Source organism: Xenopus laevis, chromosome 4L, assembly GCF_017654675.1.
Source record: "Xenopus laevis strain J_2021 chromosome 4L, Xenopus_laevis_v10.1, whole genome shotgun sequence".
Lineage (NCBI taxonomy): Eukaryota > Metazoa > Chordata > Amphibia > Anura > Pipidae > Xenopus > Xenopus laevis.
In genome coordinates this window covers 108,005,137-108,026,798 of record NC_054377.1, presented here as the reverse complement: position 1 = coordinate 108,026,798, position 21,662 = coordinate 108,005,137, and the positions used below count along the sequence as shown (strand labels likewise).

Here is a 21,662-nt window from a genome sequence, read left to right as displayed (position 1 = left end):
CCAAAAAAATGTAAGTGTTTTAAAGTAATGAAAATATCATGTACTGTTGCCCTGCCCTGGTAAAACTGATCTGTTTGCTTCAGAAACACTACTATAGTTCATATAAACAAGCTGCTGTGGAGCAATGGAGGAAATTGAAAAATGGCTATATGGTACAGGTTAACGAATGGATAACAGATAACACCATTAGACAGACAGAGCTTATCTGCTATCTGCTGTGTAACCTGAGCCTTTTCTCCTTTGAATGGCTCTCCCCATTGCTACACAGCAGCTTATTTATATAAACAATAGTAGTGTTTCTTAAGCAAACACAGCAGTTTTACCAGTGCAGGGCAACACTGCATTATATTTTCATTACTTTAAAACTTTTATTTTTGACGTTACTGTTCCTTTAAACGTCTTCACCATGTTGCTTTACTAAAACTCCTAAAATCCCATCAACATTCAAAGGCACAGGCAATGGGTCACAAGAGACAGATAGACAACAGAGAAGCAGAACCAGGAGCATAGCTGGATCAGTAAATGAAGCAGTCCTCATTCGTGATGAGTGAACTTGCAGCGTTTCCCTTAGCTAAAAAAATTGCAGTTAAGATGTTTTTTTCTCTCTGCAAGGGCATGTACTTAGTACATTACGCCTATGTTGTCAATTTCTTCCAAACACAGTTTCTTAGATAGACAAAGAGATTGCTGTGGAAGGCTCCGACCCCACTGTTTGATGTGGAAGGCAAGGGGCTGATAATAATGACATCTGCATGGATTTTCTGATACAAAAGACTGTATTTTGCAACACAGAGACTGCATTATAAAATTCTAGCGCATTAGGGCACCCCATAATGTTGAAAACACATACATAGTGCACATTTGCTCTCAGCTATAGATGGACATGTATGTGAAGGAATAAAACACAGGATTAAGTCCAATAGGTGCAACAAAGGGATACTGAACATTTGAAAGCCTTTATGAATGAGTCCCAGGAGCAGCAAGCTCAGTAGATATGAAACTCAAGATACACACCCAGTTTTGTTACACTTTTTTTTTTTTTTTTTTTTTTTGTGGTTATTTTCTGGGTTTCGTAGTTGCATTTGCACCATCTGCTGGATATGACACAAAATAAAAATAACTTTTTATTAAGAGCAGAAGTTTCCTTATTATTATTTATTATTGGCACATGAGGAACGAAACACAGAAAGGGGCAGCTCTAGTGATGTTTCATAGAATGATACATAGTTTGTTGAATACTTAGAGATAAATTCGTAGATGGGATGGGAGTTGTAAAGATGACACCCATATCGCTGTGTGTTGTGCAGGAGGACAGCAGCCCTATACACCCAGACTCATAGTGCAGATTGGGTCTTAGCTGATTTTATTTGTATTTATCTTCTTCTTATTTAGGGTGCAGGTTATTGTGTCCACAGAACTCCGACCTTCTTCATGCAGACATTTACCCATAGCAGTAGAATTTCATTAAAAAAAACAGTTATAATGTTTAAAACATTTTTACCATTCACATTTTCATTATAATGTCTGTGTGCTAATGAAAAAAGTAAGAATAGAGTCCTTGTATATCCTTTTGACCCACTATATGATATTGCCATTACATACAAAGATAATCCACCTTTCTCCTCTATACACAGAATAAATCTGGCTTGTTCTTGCCTGGCCAGTTTCCCAAGCATATGAGCAATGTTATGACAGCAAACAGAAGGATAACAGGATAAGAGCAGCATCCCCAACATCAACACTCAGAGCACAGACAAGGGCAGTAAGAATGGCCAGCCAGTCCCAGGGCATCCAGCAACTTCTCCAAGCAGAGAAACGGGCAAAGGACAAGCTAGAGGAAGCCAAGAAACGTAAGACTATCTATACAAAGCTTTTTACTGGACATTATTACTACCATAATAGTTATTCAGGGCCAGTAGAGGATAGACAGGGACATTTGCACTCAACTCTCAATCTTTAAGGGACTCCCAATATCCAGCAACATTTTGGCCTGCATTATTTTTGAAATAAAGCCCCACATTCTCTTCATTTTCTAGACCTTATATCAGTGGTGCAACTGCGCCCCACAGCAAAATCTCTTAGCCCTCACCACACACAGTCAGGATTCTAGTGAGCCTCTTGGCAGTTGCTGACTCTGCTTGTCAAACCTCTGTCTTATGTCAATTAGGTGAAAGTACCACAACCAATCTAATACTTAGTCCAGTAACAATGAATGATTACAGGTATGGGACCAGTTATTCAGAATGCTCTGACCTGGGATTTTCCGGATTACGTATATTTCTGTAATTTGGATCTTCATACCTTATAGAGATACTGATACTAGAAAATAATCTTTTTTTATATCCACCATAACATCATCATTGAATACTATTTATAATTTTGCCATAAAAGAATTTGCCTGATGCTTTTCCATTACCTTTCTTACCACCATGTTCCTGTATGAGGGGGCTGCCATATTTGTGCAGCAGGAGTCTGTTAGCATTAGAAACTGTAACTGACAGGCTGAGACGGGACAGTAAGGTTGGCAAAACTATTAGCAAAAAATGATCAGTGTGACCTATTGGTAACTTTTAATGTAGATTCATATTTTGAAAAGAAAAATTTTAGTGTCACTATCACTTTGTCTACTAGAAAGTCATATAAACATTAAATAAAACCCAATAAATTAGTTTTGCTTCCAATAAGGATTATGTCTAAGTTTGGCTAAAGTACAAAGGAAATAATTTTGAAAAATGTGGATTATTTGTATAAAATAGAGTCTATGGGAGACTGCCTTTCTGTAATTCACAGCTTTCTGGATAACGGATTTCCAGAAAATGAATCCCATACCGATATATATTTTTGACATAAATTAATGCAGCCAGTCCAATTACAGTTTGTCATGTACTATACATTTGTATTTATTGTAGCTTTATTGCTCCATACTATTTGGTATGCTAGAATAAAGCCAACACAGCAGTAAATCTTGGTGTGTGCTGGTCTCCTTTTATCCACATGAACTATATATTGTGTGGCCATACGGCAGGGAGTCGCTCCAGCAGAAGGTAAGGCTACTTGTATCAGGGTGTACCCCAATTCCAAAAATTCTGTTTGTGCTTAAGATTAGAGGGACAAATGCAATGAGAACTTTATTGGGAGGATTCAAGTGGCACCTGCTGGATTACATAAAATTTTAAGCAAAGTGTCATTTTGCACAGTAGTACCTCCTGGCTTGCGTTAAAACTTATGTATAATATCATTCCTCACAGTGCCAGTGAAACTGCCAGTCTGCTTCTGATAGGGGCAAAACTTAGGACAGGGATAGGGCAGTGGAGACCCTTCAGAGGTTGTTTAGCTACAAATCCCTGTTCCTCTTAGAGCTGTCAGCTGTCAGAGTGTCAGTTGTGGTTTGACAACTTTTGAAGCATCTTTAGTTTCCCAGGACTGGGCAACCAAAACAAATAAATAACATTATACAATAAAAGATTATACATTATACAAGTAAGATCTAGTAAAACTGGCAATAATATTAGTTGCTAAATTGCTGCATTTTTTCCCCTATAGAACTATAGCTTTTAATCAGTTTTTTTTAATGTACCCGCCAGTGTTATTCAGGGAGCAAGAGGTGCAGTCCTCGTAAATCTTTGGCACCCTGCACAACCCAGTAGGGTATAGAAGTAACTAGTCAAAAACATATTCAACCCATATACAGTACATAATGGTGTATTCAGTATATGTATGGTCTCCTTGGAGTCATTTAATATCAAACATTTTTCTCATCTCCAAAATACCTGGAGTGCTGCAATAGAAAGCTTTGGCATTGCTCGTCCCATTGTCAGAGGCGCGCTCCGATAAAGGGCATCTGGAAATAATCCGCAAACAAAGCCAGCCAGAATCAAAGAGGAACAACAACGGCTCCAAATGCAGCACTTACTTTGATCATAAACACAAATTTTATAGGGATTTTTCTGTAGGATCATAAACTTACTACTGCAAGCAATATGTTCAGAGCTTAAAGGAGCAGCTCTGTCTGTTTGTATAACATATAAAGCTTTCCAACAGGAGGCTTCTGCCCCCCACCCATCCCTAAGTATCATTTGTGTCATTGTCACTGGAGAAGAATATTTTGCACCCAAGTGAAGCCACTGAAGAAGGTGCAACACCCAGCTTAGCCTGAGCCCCTTAGGATGGCCTTTTATTGGCTGCTCTGTTTGATGTTGAGCTGCATTAGGCCCACAAATACTAAAACGTGAACAATGAAATCCGTGTGTTTAATATCTCTTGGGAATGTGTCCTTTTAACACACACATGGAACCAGGCACGTATTGAATGAGGCTATACATGTGTAAAACTGCTGTTTTTGGGCCCCTCTGCATAAAAGACACAGCATGGTGGGTGTGAGGAGACGTTTTCCTGCGGTTCTTAATAAAATGAATAAACAATGGTGCAAAGAGAGTGCATGTCTTAAACACCTTTCATGCAATTCTCAGTCTGCTCATCCAGCATCTAATACAGTAACAGCACTGAGGGTCTTTTGCTGTGTAAATGGGAAGGTAATCATTAGTAATCCTGGTACATATTCTGTCTGTTCCACATACTGCATGGAACTCAGCTGTAAGGAAGGTTTCATGGCAGCACAATGACCTCCTCTCAGTAATCTCTATACACAGATAACCTGTACCTGCTGGCTGCTCCTGGTTAGATCTGGGTTTGTCTCTGTCTCGCCTGACCATTTGAATTTAGGGAGGAGGAAATTGTATTTACTGCAAACTAAACCAGTCCAGGCTGTTCTTCCTCTTTCAGTGTTGATAGTTGGTGCAGCCAGGGCATTTGTTTAAAATACAAACACAATATACATGTAAGCTTTTGTGTATTCCATAGATTACTGTGTACATGTCCGCTGTTAAAATCAGGCCTAGGACAGTATTGATGTATAATATCTCCTCCTATTGTCTTTCCATATAACTGTCTCCAGCACCTTCTCCATTATCCCCTCTGTTTCTCTCTACCCCTCATATTTTTGCTATATGTAGGTTGTGTGCACAAAAATGATCCATGTTAGCAGAAGTTAGTAAAAGTGCTGAATTATGTGTGTATACAATATTTCCAGTGCTCAAGTTTACACCTTAAAGGGAACATTTAACAAATATGTAATACTCTTACGTATTGCCTTTTGTGCTTTTCTTTCCCCTGTCAAATAGTTCACATTCCTATTTTCATTTTTTATTCACCTCTTGCTTTTCCAATACAGGTATGGGATCCATTACCTAGAAAGCTCCAAATTACAGGAAGGCCATTTCCCATAGATTACATTAAAAGCAAAATATTCTAATTTTTAAAAAATTATTTCCCTTTTCTCTGTGATAATAAAACAGTACTTTTTACTGAAGCCAAACTAAGATATAATAAATCCTTATTGGAGGCAAACTAATTCTATTGGATTTATTTAATGTTTAAATAATTTCTTAGTAGACAAAGTATAGTGATCCAAATTATGGAAAGATCCTTTATCAGAATAGAGTTGTTACCTTTGTGTGGCTGACAATCGGGGGAAGGGGCGGTGAGATCACAGGGGTGGGTCAGTAACATCACGGGGGTAGCTAGATGTCCCTTATTAGAGCCATAGAGGAGCACCTGTCACAGCAGGAGATCCGAGATCTCACAGCATAAGTATTTGTAAGTCACAGCAGCAGACTTGGGGCATTAATGTAATACAATAGGGTGCTTAGTCTGATAAGAAATGCAGGTTTGGAGAAGTACAAACCCATATTTAAAAGGTGCAATAAATTCAACTATAATATTCTCAATGTAAGGTGATGCTATAAAATGAAGAAATTACATTAAAGAGATAATGTCAAGGGAAAACATTTTTTTTCAAAACGCCTTAGCAGAATTCTGCACTGAAATCTGTTTTTTAAAAGAGCAAACTGTTTTTTTTTAATTTGGCCCGGGCTAGATATATTGTCAGTTTCCCAGGTGCCTCCAGTAATGTGGCTTGTGCTCTGATAATCTTCAGTCACTCTTTACTGCTACACTGCAAGTTGGATTGATATAACCCCCTACCTTCCCTCCCCAGCAGCCCATCAGCAGCCTGTCAACAGAACAATAGGCAGTTTACCATATAGCATCTGCCTGACACCTTCCCATAATACAATGGGAAGGGGAGAAACACTAGACTGACTGACTCAAAGCCGTTCCATACTGAAATGCTGGCTCCTTCTCAAAGCTCAGCATACTGAGATGGCTGCTTCCACACCAATATTACAGCTAGAAAAATACATTTGTTAGTTCAAGAATACAATTGTAAATGGCAGAGTGAATTATTTGCAATGTAAACAGTGTAATTTAGAAATAAAAAGTAAACCATAAAAATCATGACAGAATCCCTTTAATTGGTAACTGAGCCTTTATATGGAAGCAGCAGCAGCTTTTGGCATGTAAGGGGAGCAAGGTGTTAAAAGCAAGGCTCACAGTTTACTAAACACTGTTCTGTATTACAGAGCCAGATATAAATCACTCCCTACTGCCACTGTACTAGTAATGCCCTTGTGGGATAAACTCTGCCCTTGTCACAAGAACAATAGCACATGCAGGTGCCTGTAAAAGAATGTTCCTGCTCCTTTCCTACTTCTTATTAACCACTAGAACAATATACTCTGTGCAAACTAAACTTTAAAGGAACAGTCTCTCTTAAAATGGAATCTAAATATTTTTAAAAAATGTGAATCGAATCAAACAAAAATAAATAGCCTTGAGCTATTCTTTTAAAGGGGCTGTTCACCTCCCAAACAATTTTTTTTTAGTTTGGTCGATTTCAGATTGTTCACCAAAAAATACATTATTTTTTTAATTGCTTTCCATTTTTTATCCTTTGGCCTTTTTCCAAAATTAAAGTTTAATGTTTCTGTATCTGGTGTTTGAGTCTGGCAGCTCAGCAAGTTCAGCAACGCGGAATCTGAACGGTTATAATTTGATACATTTAATTGATACATTTTTCAGAAGCATCTGTGGTGTATTAGCAACTATTGTATCAAGTCAACAGTTGCCTGTAATGAAACGCAGGGATTCTGCTCAGCAGGGAAAAAGGTAAAAAAATGTATCAACTAAATGTATCAATTTATAACAGTTTGCAGAGTCCATGACCCCCTCCCAAAGCTGCTTCAGAAAGACAGAAGAAGGTGAAAAATGAAAATTTTAAACTTCAATATTAAAAAAAGGGGCATAAATTGAAAATAGAAAATAATTGAAAAAATTTGTATATTTATCTTAAAACTGAACGAAAAAAAAGTGCTAGAAAGTGAACAAGCCCTTTAAGCTGCACTTGATGAATCTCTTATGGTGCCAGTGTAAGTGATACCTTTTACTGGCTAATTTAATAGATTGTAAATAAAGTACTTTATAATGTACTACGTTAGCCTATAAAATATATCACTTACACTACATTTATCTGTTTTGATGAACATAGTACAACACAGCCACAGGCACGATCACAGTGTTTGGTGGGAGAGGTACATAGGGAGGTCTGTGCATTCTCAAATTTGTAAGGACTTAAAACACAAGGCAGATACTGGGTCTTTTTTCGTGCATGCTACTTTAAAGATTTCTGAAATAGGAAAGGTTCAGGAAGATAAGATAGGAAGGTTTGGGAACCACTGCTGTAGTCCGTTCATATTCAGCACCAAGAGAAAGCAGGCTTCTCACACCTTATACTGCATAAATATTACATGAAGCAGTCTCAGTGCCCCAGTGAAAAAGTAAGTTCCATCTGTTTCCTATTATACTTTAAGCACCATGGGATCAGAATTCCCTTTGTTTTTTATCTGCCCGATGACCTTCTGCCTTGTGTTTGTAACTGTACTTTCTCCTGGCTTGTGCCAAGTCTCCTGGTTTTCATCTGATATTTAATGATTTCTGGTAACATTTGTTATGGTGCAGCCCTGCCGCCGGTCAGCGTGTTTAATTTGTACTGTGATTGGCAGATGCTGTGGGAAACAGCCATTATTACTAACTAGAGACTGCCAAACTGTCAGTGCTTGGGTGTTCTTTAGGCCTACAAATTAAAACTAACACTGTCCGGTTTCTACAACATTTTTACACAGTGAAACTCTTTCCTTGTCACTGACGTGTTAGGAAATAATACTTACAGAAGACACTGCCCTTTCAGACTATTGAATATACCTTCACAATGTCAGTGTTACAATAAAATGCATCTTATGTTCATTTTCCTTGAAAAGTAGTGATATATGAGGGCACAGCTCCCTGCGTGCACATCCGCATTTCTACAAATGAGCTGACCCTTCCATCCTGCTTAACTACATTTTCCATAGAAAATCATCAACTGCACAATATTTTCATGAACTCTTGAGCTGCTGCTTTATTATGATCTATGGAGAACTGAGATGCTTCCCTCAGATAAAGCAAGCAATTACATATCATGGGGCTGCATTCAAACCCTATCCGTTGCAGCTTTCACTTATAATGGAGGCAGAGGGTCTGAAAGTGATTTGTGGAATTTAGGACTTATGGATCTGACAAAGAGCAAAACTTTGTCACAGCAATACCTGAGAGAAAGTACTCCTAAGCTCTAGAGAGCAGAACTGCATTAGACAAAAGGGGCTTATTTAAGTTTCCCCTGAGAAAGCTGCATTTTCTCCTTGCTATAAGAAAAGCAAAGCATTACAAGGTGCAGGTGAGGCCTGTCCGTATCACCATAGGGCAGACAGTAAGTACAAAGTCTGTACCAATAGTGAGGAATAGGGGATGACAAGAGAGATTTTTACAGACCACTTCTTGGATAGAGCGCTGCATGCACTATTTAAGGGGAAAGTCCGTTTTTATTCCTTGTATGACGAACATTCAGATATTGATCTTTCATTTTAATGTAACAATCTAAAACTAACCATTCAGATATAAATTATAGAATTAAATTAGGAAAAATAACAAATCAGTTGTTGTTCTAGACATTAATTGACAGTGTCAAATAGGCAATACATGCAAAGACATTATCATTATCCGACAGAAATGATCCAATCTGTCCAATCGACTAAACAGACAATCGTATGAAAATTGCCGGAACAATTATTCTAATTGCACACTGTCCTAAAATCTAACGTTTCGCATGACTATATTTATATCTATTGCCAGCTCTATGCTATGAAACAAGAGCACAGAGGCCTGCAGCCATTCAGGAAAAGCAGTGTGCAGATAGGGTTGCCACCTCCCCCCATTAATAACGGTAATGGTAATTTAACGCCTAAATATAACATGAGTTAACTAGGGAATCTGTTTATTTCATACTGGGCTTAAACAGGTCATGCTAGGAAAAGTATGTTCTGGGAACCTATGAACGGCAACTTCATTAAAGCAGTGGCTCACTTTTAAGTTAACTTTTAGTATGTTTAGTATGTTAGCAACTATTCAATTAGTCTTAATTTTTTATGTTTTGTATATGTTTTTTTAATTATTTGCCTATTTCTTTGGATTCTTCCAGCTTTCAAATGGGGATCACTGACCCCATCAATAAGCAAATGCTCTAATTTACTGTTATTGCTAATTTTATAACTTATTTCTATTCAGGCACTCGCCTATTCATATTCCAGTCTCTTATTTAAAGCAGTGCATGGTTGCTAGAGTGATTTAGGCCCTAGCAACCAGATTGCCGAAACTGCAAACTGGAAAGCTGCTGAATAAAAAGCTAAATAACTCCAAAAACACAAATAATAAAAAATCTATTTTAAATTGTCTCAAAATATTACTCTATACATCATAATAAAAGTTAACTCAAAAGTAAACAACCCCTTTACGGGCAGAGACACAGGCTCAGATTCAGGGAGATTAGTCGCCCAGCGACAAACTGAGGAAACTTAGGGCGCCTTCAGAAAATCAAGAGATCCGAGTGCCATCCCGCTGGTGATTTAGATTCTAGCCGGCGGGAGGCAGTTCGAGGAGATTAGTCGCCCGGAAGAAGAGTTGATTTATCGCCGGGCGACTAAATCTCCCTGAATTTTAGCATCTGGCCTTACCCTTAGGCTCAGTGTTTAATCTAGAGCAGGGGTGTCCAAACTACGGCCCGCGGACCAACTGCGGCTCGTGATCCATTTTTAATTAGCCTGCAGCAAATTCCTAAAAAATACCAGAATATGTTACAATTTGTCAGAATGCCCAGCAGGCACCGTGCCCTTGTAGCGGAGCACTCCTCCTAGCTCCTAGCGCTGCCGCCGGATCCAATGGCACTTGCAGGATCGCCCCGCTATGCCGGCTGGAGTTGTGCTTGGCGCAGTCTGCACTGCGGTCCCTACGCCAACGCACAGTGGGCAGACATGGTTGTTGCAGGCAGCCAATAGGAGACGCGTGTGCTGAGCTCAGTGACGCCAGCTGTTGCTGTGTCACTTCCCAAGTACAATTCTGCTGCTTCATTTATGCTCCTCTCACGCCTTCTTGCAAACATTCACTCGCACACATTCAATGCTTCTTTTTTATTGTACATTGATAGAAATCACTTCGATACCATAGTGCAGTGATCCCCAACCAGTAGCTCGTGAGCAACATGTTGCTTCCCAACCCCTTGGATGTTGCTCTCAGTGTCCTCAGAGCAGGTGCTTATTTTTGAATTCCAGGCTTGGAGGCAAATTTTGGTTGCATAAAAACCAAGTGTCCTACCAAATAGAGGCTCCTGTAGGCTGCCAGTCCACATAGGGGCTACCAATAGCCAATCACAGCCCTTATTTGGCACTAACTAGGAAAAATTATCATGCTTGTGTTGCTCCCCAACTCTTTTTACATCTGAATGTTGCTCACGGGTGGAAAAAGGTTGGGGATCCCTGCCATAGTGGCTTCACATTTCATTTTGCCTGGGATCCAGCGGCCCAGCAGCTTCATGAATATAAACTTAATGGTTTGAATGACAGGCTGAATGGTCGGCCCCTACACATTTTCACCTCACCAAATATGGCCCTCGCTGTAAAAAGTTTGGACACCCCTGATCTAGAGCTATATTTAAATTATTATGGTTAGACTATCCTAGCAAGCAGTCAGCATAATGGAATCAGGATGGAAAAGTGAGCGTATGAATAGAAAAATAAGAATAACCATAAATCTGATGCCTCACAGTTATTACCCGCAAACTGATTTTTTTTGTTTACTGAAAATAGGGCAATGCTGCAAATGACTAGCCCTTTGTTTTGTGTTCCTAGGAAAAAACAAGCGCTTGAGGCAAGCGAAGGAAGAAGCAACGGCAGATATTGACCAGTACAGGTTAAAGAGAGAGGCAGACTTCCGGCGCATTCAGACGTCTGTGAGTGGTGCATTGTACAATGATATGACAAACAGTGGGTTACTGCTCACAAATAATAACCCTGCCATCAACCCCCTACTCACCATGTCTTGTTCAGTGGCTCTCAATGTGACTAGAACAGTCTGAAAGAATCTTATTTTTAATATTATATATTAAAAAAATAAACTGAGAAATGAACAGGTGTTACATGAGAACATACTTGTAAGAAATGGGAATATTAAAAAAAGCAATTAAAAGAGAAGGAAAGATGAAATCACTGGGGTTTTTTATTATTAAATAAAAGCATATTGCAATGTTTTGGGCACCTACCGTGGCCTTCCTTGGTCACTCTAAGTAAGGCAATGCTTGGAAACCTTTTTAATAAAACTGTTTGAATATGCCCTGTAGAGTAGGGTGCTACATTTGGTAAAGCTCAGTGTTTCACTCGCACCCAGGCAGGTTAATATGTATTTTGGTGGTGCTCCTCCTGGATGTTTATTTATGAGTATGGGAAACACAAATGTATTGTTCCCATTTCTTACCAGTAATCAGTGTTCTCATGTCAGATCAGACATTTTCTGTCCACAGCTTGTTTCTGAGCTTTTTTCATAAGGTTTCCCATAAGGAATAGGATATGATTCAGCAATAAAAAAACAACTTACACAAATTCAGCCAGTTGCTGAACATGTGAATTAAATGTTTATGTAAATTAGGTATATGCAGTTCCCATTTAAACTAAAATCAGAAGAATCTGATCATACTGCATAAAACTGCAATACTACATTATACTTTTTTTCTTTGGGTATAGTGTACTACAACTGCTCTCAAGGGCGGAATGCCTTCTCTCATTTTTTTCATGTTACGCTCTGACTCCTTATCTCAGCTGGGCCCTCTCAAAACTATTGGAGGAAGGGTCTCCAAGCTGACTGTAACTATCACAAAGAGACTTGGGTGGCACTGGCAGTGGTTCATACGCAGTAACAGTAGATTTATTAAACAGAAAGATGGTTCCCCTGTAAACCAAATATTTTAGGGTTATAATATCATATCACACACTGAGTTCACAATGGATATTACGCTGTCCTCAATGTACCAGGATCCTAACAGTCTGCTCCAAGGGATTTCCCACTCTATCACTCCCTACAGTCTGGTTGATATCGCCTGTGGAACTACCCCACACTATACTCCTATTAGTGGAGCACAATTTGCTAAACTAGCTAGCCCTATCTCTCTGGCACACCAAACAGGTCATTTACAATGCCCCATGCAGTGTGCTAACTGCAATAAAAAAGGCCACAATTATTGGCAATTTTTTTGCAATTTTCCCAATGCATGGGGCATTGAGCAGCTAGCCACAGGCCTCTGCACTCCCTTTTAGAGGAACACAGGCATCCTCCTTTCCAACCATCTCCCCATCCCTATCTTCCACATCATTCTGAGGTACAAGGTAGGAGCAGAAAGAGGTGCAGACCATATCGGGGCCCTGTCTTCCAGCATGGGGGGCACTAAGGGGTGCTCGCTTGGGCCCCTTAATGTTTTTACACATGTCCCCTGGATTGTAAATGACCCCAAGAGAGTTCTATGGCAGGTGCTGTCTTACCACTATGTTTATTTATTTATGAAATCCTTTTTCCCTGACTTTGGCTACTTAGGGCAATTGTCGTACTGAGGTCTCCTACCTCAGTCTCTCCAGCTGCATCCACCTCCTCCTGGAGTAGAGTCTAAAGAGACAGAACCATGTTCTACCTTTTCTTATATAGATGACAGAACATCAACTATAATCACTCCCCCTGGGCCTAGGGCAATGTTACAATTTCTCATAGGAATGGGAAGGGATAGATGATCAATGCCTTCACATAGCCTGGTTCGTCTTGCAACTGCTAGTAATAATTACACATCTTAAGAGTTCACATCATTGTTCATTTTTGCAAATTGTAATTTTGGTTCCAGTTGTTATTCCCAATATAAATCTTTATTTTTTAGCATAGGGGAGCAAATATTATTGCAAAATATTAATATTTTTATGAATTCTCAATACAAATGTATTAATACAAACGTATAAGAGTATTACCAACTTATGGCCCATTTATATACATCATTTTCACAAAATAAAGATCTATAAAAATCCAATTTAATATTGAAAAAGTCTTAATGCACACTCAAGATGCCACATTTCCTATAGCTCGGTGCATCATTTACGGAAATGACACGATACTCAAAATGTCTAGTATACTTTATTATTTAATTTGAGCCCACGGCTACATATGCCTCGAAAAAGAAATAAATGATAATGACACTGTATCTGGTTATCTTTCTCCAGGTCATGGGGTCCCAGGGTAACCTGGCAGTGAAGATAGAGGAGCAAACTGTCGAGAAGATTCAGTTCTACAGCTCCAGTTACAATAAATACAAGGAGGGGGTGTTAAAGGAACTGTTGGATTTAGCATATAATATAAAACCAGAACTCCACACCAATTACAAATACAAGATATAATAAAGCAGATGTGCCTAAGCGGAAGATGGCTGATAATGTAAGCTTTCGTTGAACAAAGATTGGATATTTTCCTTATAAAATCCTTACTGATTTACCCCCTACTCCTTCACAAGGACCAGCAACATGATGTGGCATAGGAGGCACTCAGTATTACATCACCTTTCTCTCCGCATACAATTTGTAACCCAGAATGGTATAATTATCCTGATTTGGAGAGGCATTCAATATATACTTATCTAAAAATCTTGTGTAAAGGAAAGGCACTTTAAAGAGAAAATAAATATCCATATCAATAGTTATCATTCTCTCTCACTCTATATATATATATATATATATATATATATATATATATATATATATATATATATATATATATATATATATATATATATATATATATACTGTATACGTGTGTGTGTTCTTTATTGTACTGCTAATGAGCACAGAATCATAAGACTCCATGTTCTGCTCATGTTTAATAAAAGCACCAATCCATTTTCCATATCAGTTTGAAAATAGTGGCATGCATGTATTATCCCATAAATAAAGAAATAAATAAGTCTCATGCTCTGAATACATTATGTCACATACATTTTCAGCTTGTAATATATCTTTACTTTGAAACAGAGCTCGTTATACATAACAGAGTGAGAATAGGAACTGGCTGATTGTGACTTGTAGAAGAATCTAAAGGCTATTCAGTTATTTTCCATACCAGTGGGTGCAGGGAGTCTGATTTTTTTGTGCATAGATATGGTTAGGCAGTTTTGCCAATACTTTTGAATTTGCCGCACACCACTTACTTCATATTGCCGGGTGCATCCATATCCCAGGCCACTTCCAAGCCCAACACTGCAACAATCCAAAGTAGGGAAGAAGCACACCATTAGGGTTGCCACCTGGCCGGTATTTTCTTTTCTTTTCTTCTAGCTGCTATGGCCGGGGCCGGTATTACAAATTTACCGGCAATGTAGCTGCCGGTAAATTTGTAATACGATCAAAAGGAGCCCTTGGCCTGCCCCCAATCCCCTGCAACTTACCTTTTTTTTTTGCCTCTTCTAGGTCTCCGTCGCGTGGCTCCGCCCCCTTTGACATCACGTCACGCCCCTTTTGACATCACGCCCCGCCCATTTGAAGCCCCGCCACCCAGCAGCCGGTAAAAAAAATTATAAACGGTGGCAACCCTAACACCAGTTCAGCTAGACAATGCCTTTTAGCACATTTATTTGCAGAAGTATAGAACGCACAAGCTTTCGGGGTCCAACCCCTTGCACCTGAAGAAGGGGTTGGACCCCGAAAGCTTGTGCGTTCTATACTGCCTAGCTGAACTGGTGTGCTTCTTCCCTACTTTGGATAGGCAGCTTTGCCCTCACTGTCTTGTTCGGTCAATACCATTGAATATAGTCTTTCATGATTCATGTTAGAAAGTCGATTGTATAAGAACAGAGAGGAACAGGATCACCTCCTCCCTGTCAACTGTTCTGATTCTCTTATTTGGGCCAAACAAATATATCACTGCTATATTCCAGTCCACACAAATGGGGAGATTTCAAAGAATGTAACTGTTCCATTTGTTGTCCCCTTACAGGGGAAACACAAAGCGTGTCCTGCCTCTAGCTGCCTTCTCTGGGGGCCTATTTATCATGCTTTGTAAAATGAAATTTGCCGAAAAAAAACAATATAAAAAGCCATGTAAAATAAATGGCAAATTTATCAAGGTGTGTGTTATTTTACACAATGTGAACGCCAGATTTTCAGCCATTATTTTATACTGCTTTAGACCTTTGTAAGTAAGTTCTAGCAGAAGTTTAAAAAATGTATGCCGTTTTATTACACATCAATGCCTGAAGATGTGTGGTTTTTTCACCACACAATAAATCTGCCCCTAGCTGTCTCAACAACTTGAACAGAGTAGGCTTGGAAGGTTCAATGCAAATTAAAACTGGCGTGAAGGAAGTCTTCTTCTTCCAATCAAACTCATGGATACTGTATATGGGTTTCCTAACAGGCTTTAAGATGGCACATTAAAATTAATTGACTCTACATCTTAGCTGTGATGAGCCCTTCCTTGCAGGCTTTTACTCATACTGAATGTTGGTTGGTATATTTTACCTGTATATAGGACTGGAGGTACTGTACTGCTTGACTGCAGCCTAATTTAACAGGGTCTCCTGCACAGTGAAGCCCCACCCAGTTCTTTGTGCAGGAGGAAGGCCCAGGCCAAACACAATAGTTCCATGGCAGTACTGACATACAGTATGTTACTAATGGCTGAGAACTGTAGTGGGGGAAAGAGACAGTTACTGTTATAAAAACCAGCAGTTAAAATAGCCTTAATAAATGAATGCAGGAAATTTCTGATAATGTGGAAGTGTGTCCTTGTAGCGGTCTATTTTTTTTTTCTCAGTCCATCAAATAATACAAATGTAAGCCTCCATTGTCTGGACACTGCACTGGCTATGCAATGGATAGTTCCTCCCATGTCCCAAACAGACTTGCCTGGAATCTCAGATAAATGATTGTCCTTGAAACAGACCAATTTAGAAGTGCAAGGGCAGAGAAATCCAAATCAGACATCATCTCAATTGTCCTTAACTCTATGGAAGACTTTAAGCTGAAATCCTCCCAGGCAGCGAGAGAGTTACACAAGATAAGTGGCTCATTTTTTTCCTGGCTCCTATCATCCATGCTCATTTCCATATTCTCGTTAGATCCCTAACAAAGACTACACAAGTTGACACGGGCCTGATTTGCATATCCCCTCTCTGCTTGCTTTGATACGCTGTCACTAATTGCTCCATATGCCCATAAGATTCTTTTTTCCACTTGAAATAGCAAAAAGCTTTTAACGTGTTTGTGTGTGTTTGTGTATGTGTGCATGTGGGGAGATTTTAAATCTGCTAATTAGCCGCTTGTGGTTAATTGGCATGTATATAGAAGGTATGTGTTGCCCAATTACATGACTCAATTGCCGATCTTTTGGCAGGGGGGCAGTCTATAAGGAGGCCATGAAACTGAAAATAGCTATCAGAAATTGTAAAATAACTTCCAACTCAGCAAATCAGAAGATACCTAATTAAAGGTTCCTGGGAGTTGGATGCTGGGTGGCTATTGGCATCCTAAAAACCATCTTATTTCTGTAATTAAACATAGCTTAAAAAAAATAAATGTGCAAGAATGGAATAAGGGAATTTCCATCAAATAATGTTAAATATATAATTTTACACAGACTTTTAACATATGAAAGAAGGTATCTTGATGTATGTCCCCAGAAAAGATACAATCTAGGAAATGCTATTTCTATATATGTAGCCCCCCAATGTCAGACTGTCCCAATTTATAGTAATTAAAATGTTTCTCTTGTCGTCTGTTGGAATGTGAAATTATCAAGGGAGAGCCAACCAAACAATTAAGCAGCAGCAATACATTGAGTGCAACAATCCACCCACAATATGGACAGCATCAACAGTGTATGGTAATAGGACAGGTATTTACAGTTCCAAATTTCCATTCAGCCATGGTTAAAAAAGCTTGCTTGGAACAACATTAGTGAAGTTACAGTGTGTGCACCTCTCCTGCTCCCTGCTTCCAAACCATGGAAGCGGAGACATAGCAGCAGGCTGCCAGTTCATCAGAGAAGCCAAGAATATCAATGGCTGGTCTCCTGGGTAATAAAAGCACATGTAGAAGTCAGCCTTTTTAGAAGATACAGGGAGACAGGCACTCCAAACCCAAAACAAGGTGATGGAATTTCAAATAAAAAGGCATTTCGATTAAAATTTTCCTGTATTAGGCACTCGGTATAAATATCCCATAAAATATAGTACCAAGTGTAGGTCTGTTGAAATAAACTTCCAAGAGAATGATGGTGAACTTTAAATTAACAATGCTCTGCACACAAAAGCAGAGTGGCAAACAGTGTGTTTGTGTTCTTCATGTGTGCAAAATACACAGTCAAACCTACTAGTAAAAGCCCAGTAAAAATATATTATTGCAGAATAACATGGATAAGCAGATTGACAACCAGAGCAGGTCTTTCTACACCACAGTCACAATCAACAGATACTGCAATGCACTAATACACGCTGCTGGTTTTGGGAGTTTTGACTAAAAATGCAAAAAGAGACTGTATGCTCAAGCTAAGAAAAAGGGACAAGAGCTCCTGTATGTATGTGAGGGAGAAGTTCCCTGGGTAAAGATGAGCTGCGGGTGCACAAGAGAACCATGTTGGTTTCCATCAGTGTCCCTGGCTGGGAACATCTTGGGATGGATAGGAATATACTGTATAGTAAGTGTGCACTGTATTCAGTTAGCCTTTTAACTGGGCACAATGATTATTTTAATTACTCAGGGTACAGGCCTATGCAGTACAGAGCTTCCATGACCCCATAAATTATTCTTATTGTTATTAATATTATCATTCTTTATATTTATAGTGTAAATATGTTACACAACACCTTACTCAATTGCTCATCACTTCACTAGTGACAGTTACACTGCCTTTATATTTATGTAGTTAGCTAATAAAACTCATGTATGAGAAGAACATTCCACCCATGTCTTTGCAGATAATGTCTGGGTTACATTCTAAGCCAAGTCCCTAATTTGTACAAGGCAGCAGTGCAAACTACTGGGGTCCATCAGCAAGCCCAGATTTACTTTTTCCCCTGACTAGAGATAATAGGTATAAACCAGAGTGCAATTCATCAAGATTGTTTTGTAAAAACATCTGCTACTGTTAGGTTCCTGCAAGATATAATATGGCATGCACGTAAGAAGCATCTAGGAGGGACAAATGGTAAGCTATGTGCAACTTGTCTTCTTGCAGTTGCGGGGGATCAACCACTTCCAGTAAACCTCAGCAGATATTCAATTAAATAAATGTAGCTGTAGAACCTGGAGTATTATCCAACAACTAGTAAATGACCAGAGGTGGAATATCATAACCATACTTGCCTGCATTCTTCCGGTTATACAACTCATTAAAGTAAAAGTAAACCTTTAAAACAAATTAATATATTATTAATGTGCTATTTCTAAGCATTGTTTTTAAATACGGGAACAATTTTCTTCTCGTTTTCAAGATATTAGCAGTTTGTAAATACTAATAAAAAATTGCGTTAACCTGCTGATCATTTCAGCTGACGGGTAGCAGTCGGCTGAAAATATATTTAATGAGAGAAGGAATGCTTTCTCACATTGCTCCGCTTAGAACTGACCAAAGAAACTCCAGATGACTCTGCTCACTAACTTCATTTTCTAATAGCAACATCACAAGACATTCCTTTCTTACCATCAGGTGGTGACATTGTTTCAAAAGTATATTAGTTCTTTAATAGTACCTAAAATCTAAACTTGTGTTTATAAGAGCATTTATACATTCATTTGTTCGGGGGTTTACAGTTCCTTTAAAGGGGTTGTTCACCTTTAAATTAACTTTTAGTATGATGCAGTGGGAGATATTTTGAGATATTGTTTTACTATTTTTGGCTTTTGAGTTATTTAGCTATTTATTCTGCAGCTCTCTAGTTTCAGCAATCTGGTTACTAGGGTTCAAAAATGACTCTAGCAGCCAATCATTGATTTGCATTAAAACTGGGGTGAAGGAAGTCTTCTTCCAATCAAACTCAAACGAGACAGGAACATGAATAGGACAAAGTAATAACAAATATCAATAACAATAAATGTGTAGCCTTACAGAGCATTTGTGTTTATTTTAGATGGGGTCAGTGACCCCCATTTGAAAGCTGGAGAGAGTCTCAAAGAAAGTGTGAAGAAAAAACTATAAAAAAGAAAAAAATGAAGGCCAATTAAAAAGATGCTTAGACTTGGCCATTCCAGAACATACTAAAAGTCACCTTAAAGGTGAACAATAACACCTAGAAATTCATGTGATTTAAAGGAATGACAATATAATGTAGTGTTGAAAAGAAAGCAGGCCTGAGTAAGGGAGCACCACCCCTAAGTTTGAGAGAAACAGATAGATGGTGTGCAGGGTTATGGAGATAAATAGTAATACAAAAAACAAAAAGAATTAACCCTTAAGGTTGCACCACCCCATCATGAAATCCGATGACTCGGAACAAAATTAAATAAAACGTAACTTTTAATAATGAATAAAGTAAAAACGTAGGTCCAGAAGAGCATTTAAAATAAAGTTAGGAACAGGGAGACAAAGAACCCGAATTGAGTCAGGCAATAAATGCACAGCGTGGGGTGAATATTGGGCTATCAATGGGTAACCAGTCGACCTGCCAGACTTGGCATACGAGTACTAGTGAGTCTCAATTGGTCTTAATTAATTAGCCATATACTAGGTTAAACCTTCCACGGTAGCTTTCAAGCCTTGGTATTTCTGCCACCCCTTCACCCTCAGGCGCACCCTCCCATTTCCATAGAGGGAGAAAATATACCAAAGAACCTGAATTAAGTCGGGCAATATATACAAAACCAGCCAACCTTGGCGTACGGGTGCTTGTAAGTAGCAGTTCTCAATTGGTTAGTAATGGACTAAGCTAAAAACTTTCAACGGTCACTTTCAAGCCTAGGTATTTCCACCACCCCTTCACCCTCAGGCGCACCCTCCCATTGCCATAGTGAACAACCTAAATTGTTGTATTTTAAGTGAGTTTCGCATAGGAGTTTAAATTCTATCCCAACTAAAAGAGGCTCCGTCGATTGCCCACCCCTTCACCCACAGAGCTTACCACCCGTTTCCGCTGTGAAGCAATAGCCTAAAATGATGTTTGATTCGGTCCCCCTGCCTAACAAATCTAAAATGCGCCTGACGTGCGTTTCACCCGCATATCGCAGGCTTTGTCATGTAGTGTAATGTAGTGTTGTCCTGCATTGGTAAAACGGGTGTGTAGCGATGGGCAAATTTATTTGCTGGGCGCAAATTCACGTGATTTGCCGACGTTTCGTGAATTTTTCGTAGTTTTGCAGATTTTTCAGCGAAGCAAAACGGCCCAAATTCGCCCATCACTACTGGTGTGTTTGCATCGAAAGACTACTATAGTTTATATAAACAAGCTGCTGTGTAGCCATGGAGGGGCAGCCATTCAAGCACAATAGACACAGTAGATATCAGATGAGTTCTGAAAAATTCCTTTACATACTATGGAGCTTAACTGTTATCTGCTGTGTATCCTGTGCCTTTTCTCCTTTTTCAGCTTTTGAATGGCTGCCCCCATTGTTACACGGCAAACACACCCGCTGTAGCAGTGCAGCGCAATAGTATATTATATTTTCATTTTTTGGTGTTACTGTTCCTTTAAACTGAGTTTAGCAACAATAACACATTACTATGAGTAAGCTGAGACTCTCTTTTTATAGACTGCCGGCCTATTTCTTATTGCAAGTAAATGTAATCCCCTTCAGTAAGCATTGCTCCGACAATTACCTGTATGCAAGAAATGAATTCCAGTTGAACTGTGGAGTATACATTTCTAGACAATTGCATGAGTAGAAAATCCTGTTCTTCATTTTTTTACTATAATTTCTTAAACTACTCTTAAAAGCATACAGAAAAGTTGCCATGCAGTGTTTTACCACAAGGTGGAGCACAGCCTACACCATTAGTTATGAAATCCTTCAGCTTAGTTTTCTTTTCTGTCCCCTCAAGTAGTAGTGTAACAGGAGGAAAAAGCACATTGCAGAGATTCATTGGGATACATGCTTGCAATCCTGCTGAACTAGTGCCCTTCTCAGATGAATGTGACAGCAAACATGAAACCTGTTATCCCGAATTTTTCAGATCTGCAGTCTGATCGATAAAGGGGACTTTCTGTTAAGTGGAGAAGCATACCATATGACTACTAATTATCTAACATTTAAATCCAAAAAAGCCCACTCTTTACGTTTTATTGTAGGCTTGTTAAGTCTTACTATGCCACAGAAAAAGCCATATCGGTTTAA

At 39.0% G+C, this 21,662-nt stretch overlaps 1 protein-coding gene across 1 annotated transcript; it reads left to right on the top strand.

Annotated features, from left to right (window-relative positions):
- The first annotated feature begins 1,757 nt into the window (after positions 1-1,757).
- atp6v1g3.L (ATPase, H+ transporting, lysosomal 13kDa, V1 subunit G3 L homeolog) lies at positions 1,758-14,312 on the top strand. Its single transcript, NM_001094939.1, is given in 3 exon segments — positions 1,758-1,850; positions 11,172-11,272; positions 13,572-14,312. Coding segments are annotated over 3 exon segments (357 nt in total). The 5' UTR covers positions 1,758-1,768; the 3' UTR covers positions 13,746-14,312.
- Positions 14,313-21,662: the final 7,350 nt, after the last annotated feature.